This window comes from Macadamia integrifolia, chromosome 11, assembly GCF_013358625.1.
Source record: "Macadamia integrifolia cultivar HAES 741 chromosome 11, SCU_Mint_v3, whole genome shotgun sequence".
Taxonomy (NCBI): Eukaryota; Viridiplantae; Streptophyta; class Magnoliopsida; order Proteales; family Proteaceae; genus Macadamia; species Macadamia integrifolia.
This window is the reverse complement of record NC_056567.1, coordinates 33,064,198-33,070,482: the sequence shown is the minus strand read 5'-3', so window position 1 is coordinate 33,070,482 and position 6,285 is coordinate 33,064,198. Positions and strand designations below refer to the sequence as shown.

At 48.4% G+C, this 6,285-nt stretch overlaps 1 protein-coding gene across 1 annotated transcript in view; it reads right to left on the bottom strand.

Annotated features, from left to right (window-relative positions):
• Nucleotides 1–5,659: 5,659 nt before the first annotated feature.
• LOC122092764 (nudix hydrolase 16, mitochondrial-like) overlaps nucleotides 5,660–6,285 on the bottom strand; it is a 15,276-nt gene continuing 14,650 nt past the window's right edge. Inside the window, exon 4 of the mRNA XM_042663048.1 lies at nucleotides 5,660–6,188. Coding sequence (XP_042518982.1) covers nucleotides 5,907–6,188 — 282 coding nt within the window. The 3' untranslated portion in view covers nucleotides 5,660–5,906. The remainder of the gene's footprint in view (nucleotides 6,189–6,285) is intronic.

Sequence of the window (6,285 nt, the reverse complement as noted above, 5' to 3'; positions counted from 1 at the left end):
GAAGGCCGCTACCCTTTCTTGCACCGTCTTCAAGTATTTGGCCATCCTTTATTCTTTGGCCTCGTAATCTCCATTCACCTGTCGTACCACGAGCTGGGAGTCGCTATGCACTGCCAGCTCCTTTACCATAAAGGCTTGAGCCAGATTAATTCCGACTATTAACGCTTCGTATTCTTCTTCATTGTTGGAGGCGTCGAAGTCAAACCGTAGGGCGTATTCTATCTTGAAACCCTCGGGGCTGATCAACATGATTCCTATGCCGCTGCCTGCGCTGTTGGAAGCACCATCCACGTACAATGTCCATGCTTTCTCTCCTCGGTCCTTGGCAAACTCCTGGGGGTCGTCGGGGAGCGTCGTCTAGGAGATGAAGTCTGTGAGGGCCTGTGCTTTGATTGTGGTCCTCGGTTTGTACTGGATGTCGAATTCTCCCAACTCTATGGCCCAATTTACTAGGCGACCGGACATATCCGGCCGCTGTAGTATCTTCTTCAGGGGTTGGTCTGTGAGTACACATACCGTATGTGATTGAAAATATGGCCTTAGCTTTCTTGCCGCCGTCACTAGGGCATACACCACTTTTTCTGCCTTTCTGTATCTTGTTTCGACATCTAGAAGGGTTCGGCTGACATAGTATATTGGCCGTTACTGCCTTCCTTCTTCCTTCGTCAGTACTGCGCTTACCGCCACTGCCGATACAGCAAGGTATAGCTGTAAGGTATCCCCAGTGTTCAGATTCGTCAGCAGCGGGGGTGCAGCCAAGTACTCCTTCAATTGTTCAAAGGAATTTTCGCACTCCTCTGTCCATTCGAACTTTTTGGTCCCTTTTAGTGCTTTGAAGAAGGGGAGGCATCTATCTGTAGACCGAGACATGAATCGCCTAAGGGCGGTGACCCGACCCGTTAGCTCCTGGACTTGCTTCACATTCTGGGGTGACCTCATGTCCTGAATGGCTTGTATTTTGACCGGGTTGGCCTCAATTCCTCTCTTCGAGATGATGAATCCAAGGAACTTTCCCGAGGCTTCTCTGAATGCGCACTTTGCTGGGTTCAGCTTCATGTCGTACCGTCTCAGCACCTGGAATGCCTTTTCCAAGTCTTGGATGTGTCTTTCCGCCTTTAGGCTTTTTACGAGCATATCGTCCACATATACCTCCATGGTTTTGCCGATCATCCCTTTGAAGATTTTATTCACCAACCTTTGATAGGTGGCCCCTGTGTTTTTTAGCCCAAAAGGCATGACCTCATAGTAGTACAACTCGCCCTCGGTTATGAAGGATGTTTTCAGGACATCAACCTCGGACATTTTGATTTGATTGTACCCCGAGTATGCATCCATGAAGCTCAGTGCCTCGTATCCTGCCGTGGCATCGATGAGGAGGTCTATCTTCGGCAGGGGTATGAGTCCTTCGGGCAGGCCTTATTCAGGTTGGTGAAGTCGATGCAGATCCTCCACTTCCCATTTGCCTTCGGGACCATTATCACGTTGGATATCCACTCCGGGTACTAGAACTCGCGGATGAACCGGGCCTTCAGCAGCTTCTCCACTTCCTCGTCTATTTTCTACTGCCTTTCTAGGGCAAAAGTCCTCTTCTTCTGCTGCGCCGGCTTCTTCATTAGGCTAACATTCAGATGATGTTCTATCACCTCTCGATCTATCCTGGGCATATCCGAAGCCGACCAGGCAAAGACGTCAGCGTTGTTCCGTAGGAATGAGACGAGTCTTTCTCGCTGCAACCTTGGCATGGTAGCCCTAATCTGAAATTGTCGAGTGTCATCCCCCTCTTCAGCTTCAACTTGCACCAAATCCTCGGCCGACTCCCCTCGTTAATAACTGGCATCATCGCGCAGATCCTCTATCGAGAGCGCCTCGCCCGCCTTTTCTTTCCCCCATAAGGTAGTGGCATAACACCTCCGGGATGCCTCCTGATCGCCCCGACATTCCCCGACACCATTCTTAGTTGGGAATTTCATCTTGAGATGGGGTGTGGAGACGACTGCCTTTAGTAAGTTCAATCCAACCCTTCCTAGTATGGCATTGTATGCCGACGTAATGCCCACAACCAGGAAGTTGATCATGATCGTCGCTTGGCGATCTTCGGTGTCGGCTCTTACCAGCAACTCAATCGACCCTTCCACCTTCACTGGAATGCCGAAGAATCCCTGCAACGGGTGTTCGACCTTCTTTAGCTTTCCCTCGTCCAGGCCCATCTTCCGGAAAGCTTCAAGGAACAGGATATCAGCTGAACTGCCGTTATCCACTAAGATCCTCTTCACTTTGCAATCCGCTATAGTCATGGTGACAACCAGGGCATCTTCGTGCGGAGTATGTAACCCTTCCAAATCATCATCTGAGAAGGAGATAACCGTCCCCATCCTCGCCTTCTTGTTTGGCCATTCCGCTATATGTACGCTTCTTGCATAGGCCTTTGCTTTCCTGGCAGAGACTGAACTCTCTCCAGAGGCTGGGCCTACACAGATGGTCGCTATAACTCTAGTTGGGCTCTTATTCTCATCTCGGGGGCGACGCTCAACTTCCTCGGGTGTCTGGTCCCTTCGTCGTTCCTGATTGCCTCTATGGGCAAGCCCCCTTCTCTCATAGCGACCTCTGCCATCTCTCCGACGGTTATCCCTTCGGCCATTACAGTCTTGGGCATCCTCCTTCTCGCGGTCTACAAATCGGCCTAGATATCCCCTTCGGATCATCCCTTCTATCTCCCCCTTGAGGTGCCAACAGTCTTCGGTATCGTGGCCATGGTCTCTGTGGAAGTGGCAATATATGTCCATGTTGCGTCTCTCGGGGTGTCGCCCCCATCTTTCCTGGCCACTTCATGGCCCTGGCATCAGGGGAGTCCTTTATCTGCATCAGTACCTCCGTTCGTCTTCAATTCAAGGGTGAGTATTTCTCGAACTTCCTTGGTGGACTGGGTACCCGACCGCGCTCAGACTTTCGTCTTTTGCTTTCTTCCGAGGGTTTATCGTCGGCCCTTAAGAGCCTCTTCCTTATCGCCTTCCTTTCAGCTTCTTCATCGGCCTAGAGGGTTTCTTCCATCTGGATGTACTTATCGCACCGAGCTCTCAGCTCGATCAGATTCCTAGGTGTATGCTTCGCCAGGGACCTCTTCAACTCCTTATCCTTGACGCCTCCTAACAGGGCCGTGAACTCTTCTTTCGGGTCCAGGCCTCTGATTGTGATTTTCTCTTGTTGGAATCGCTTCATGTAGTTCCGCAGCGATTCCCCTTCCTGTTGCTTGACATTGGTCAGGTTCAACGTAGTCTTCTGAAGGGGTTGGCTACTAGAGAATCCCTTCACGAAGAAGTAACTTAGGTCGTTGAAGCTGTGGATCGACTTCGTCGGCAAATGGTTGTACCATAGTCTCGCCGCTCCTCTGAATGTCAATGGCAGGGCACGACACATGATGTTTTCGAGACCCGATGGAACAGCATGGCGACCTTGAAGCCTTCCAGGTGATCGACGGGGTCCCCTGACCCGTCATAAGTGTCATACTTGGGTAGGCGAAAGCCGATCGGGAGCGGATCCCTCATGACCTCATCAGCTAGAGCCGTGTTATTAGTGAGGTCTGGCTCGCGGGTTCCCGTCTGGTTTTCCACCACCTTCTTGATCTCATCTTTCAATTCTAGGATCATCCGCTTTAACCCCGAGTCCTCGTGCCTCTCATTGTCTCCTCGACGCGAATCCCCATGTGGATCTCTGGCGGCACGCTGTGTCCTACCTCGAGGTGCGGGGCATCCCCTCACTGCTCGGTTTCGAAGGTTATGACTGGACCTTATAGATCCTGTACTGCTCCGGTCCTCGTCTCGAGCCCTCTTAAGCTGGATGTGGGGGCCTGGCGGTGCTCCGCCGGTCCTCTGAGAGACAGCTTTGGAGACCTCCTTCATTGCCTCGGCCATCCGGTCATACTTGTCCTGGAGGGCTTCGAATTGCTCCCTCGTCACGTATTCTTGCGCTTCAGGAGGGGGCGGAGGATCACTATCTTCGCGCACTGAATATCCGCCTGAGCGCGGGTACCTTATGGATACTTCCTGGTCATCATTGCCCCTTTCTCCTCCTATCTCCGCCGAGGGAGGAAGCCCCCCTAAAGGTTCTTCCCCTATGTTCATGTTCGACGCTGCTCTTATCTTCCTGCGGTTCTAGGCTCTCCCCACCATTACTGTCGTTTCCCACAGACGGTGCCAATCTGTTGTTGCCAAAAACCCCGTACGAGTTGATCCTGCACAAACACAGACGGCAGAGGCCCGGAGCTTTGTCCGGGGTTAGTCCTCCGACGCTCAAGTTAGGGTCGGCTGCACAGTTTTCAGTAAGGGAGTAATGGTGAGGGTATTGATGCTTACCTTTTTCCTTCTTCTCGGGCCCTCTTATATGGTTCCTAGGGTCTAGGGTTTTCTCTTGCCTTCCCCTTGTCCTTCTCGGGTCCACCTTCCTCTCTCCCCGAGTCCTGCTTCAATACGTCCGTCCTTCTTGTGGGGAATATTCCCTTCATGCAAACGACGTGATAGAGCGTGATAGAGTCTTTGTACTCCCTACCTGGTGGGCGACACGTGTCCCGGTGGGCAACGCGTGTCCTCACCCTACTGAGCCGTATGATTTGGCTGTATCAACCACAAATTTCTTTAACTCATTTTCCATCACAAATTATTTTGAGAGAGAGAGAGATTACTTAATAGTTTGATAAATTTCTCCAAAAAATCTATCAAAGCATTGATCTACTATGAAACCGATTTCCTTTGCCTTATTTCCTGTTCTTCTCGTTCTAATTGAATATTATCGACATGGAAAAATTAACATCAATTATTTAATGAAGCCATCAGAAAATTGTGATCAATCAGATTGTTTGAGAGATGTTTGTACCAGGTGATAATTTCATTATGGCTTAACCCATCCTTTGGTGTGAGGACGTGGCAATGAAACCAAATTAGTTGTAGATCAGAAAGGAGTGACTTTTGTAGGGATCAAAAGGAGTGATTTAGTAGGGATCTCTTGATTTATTATCTGGTCTGTTTGTTTCAAGTAGTTAACATAGCTTACCTTGGAGATAAAGAGTATACTGCATTTCTTTGACAATAAGCATAGGTTGAAAAATAAGGCTGTGTGACCCCTCCTGAGGTGCCTCTTGGCAAATGATTTTGCACTGGAATAAAGTGTATTGTGGGCCCTACCACTTGTTCCATGCCACTGCCACTGATGTTTCTTTGAAGGTCATCTAACTTAAAAGACTGATTCCTTAGGTGATCTATCTTAAAGACTAGTTTTAACATTGTATCAATGAAACACTTATAAGAAAAGTTACCAGAAAAGCAATGAAAAGAACTGAGGAAGAGTTTGATCATGGGTAGTCTCCAGCCAGTGACGACTTCATAGATCCAAGAGGGTAACAGGCATAGTTGATGAAGCGGAGGTTACCTCATTGTCCCCAGCTCCCATGGCTAATCCTGCCTAGGGTTGACGTTAAAAGTGGAAACATTGTTTCAAAAGCTCTCTGATGAGGGTTAACAAGCAAAACTAGCAAAACTAAAAGAGATCTGTAGACACCAGAGGAAGAGAAATTATGTCAATCCAAATGCACATATGTAATGGCTCAGATTTTGACATGACGGTAAATGAAGGGTGGAGAGAGAGAGAGAGCATATAACAATATCAAAGATGAGATCCTAAAACTGGTTTCTTGTTGAATATAAGTATCTTAAAGGTGTCTATAACATGAGGTAGCCACAGCCCAGAATATAGGGAGAAACAAGATAAAATTTTAGATGAGTAAACAGACTCGACCAGCATCCCCATGGGTCTTGGTCTGAAAAAATCAAAATTAGAAAAATGACCCTAAAACTATAGCTTCTTCAGCTATGTGCACGCTTATGAGCATTTCCATAGCATGTGCACACAACACAAAATCAATGCTCATTGAGGCAGGAAGGCAAAGAAATCGGACGCTCCCCCTTTATGTTTACCATCTTATCAGCATACCACTTGGAGAAGCCTTCTTCAAGAGCCTCTCGCATCCATGCATGCCTGCAATGCTTAACAGCTTCTTGAATGACCAACCATTTCCTTTGGCGGATACTCTGTTCTGGCCATGATTCCAGCTCCTCTTTGACAAGTAGAGCAAACATTGCAGCTTTACACACACCCTCATGGCTGAACTTGCTTTTGAAATGGTAATGCCCTAGCAAATCCTGAATACAAAGGCAAGGAAACAACGCTTTGTTTGTTATGTTTTACATAAAAGAGAAAATATGGGGCCAAAAGGATAATTTACTTTACCACTCAAAA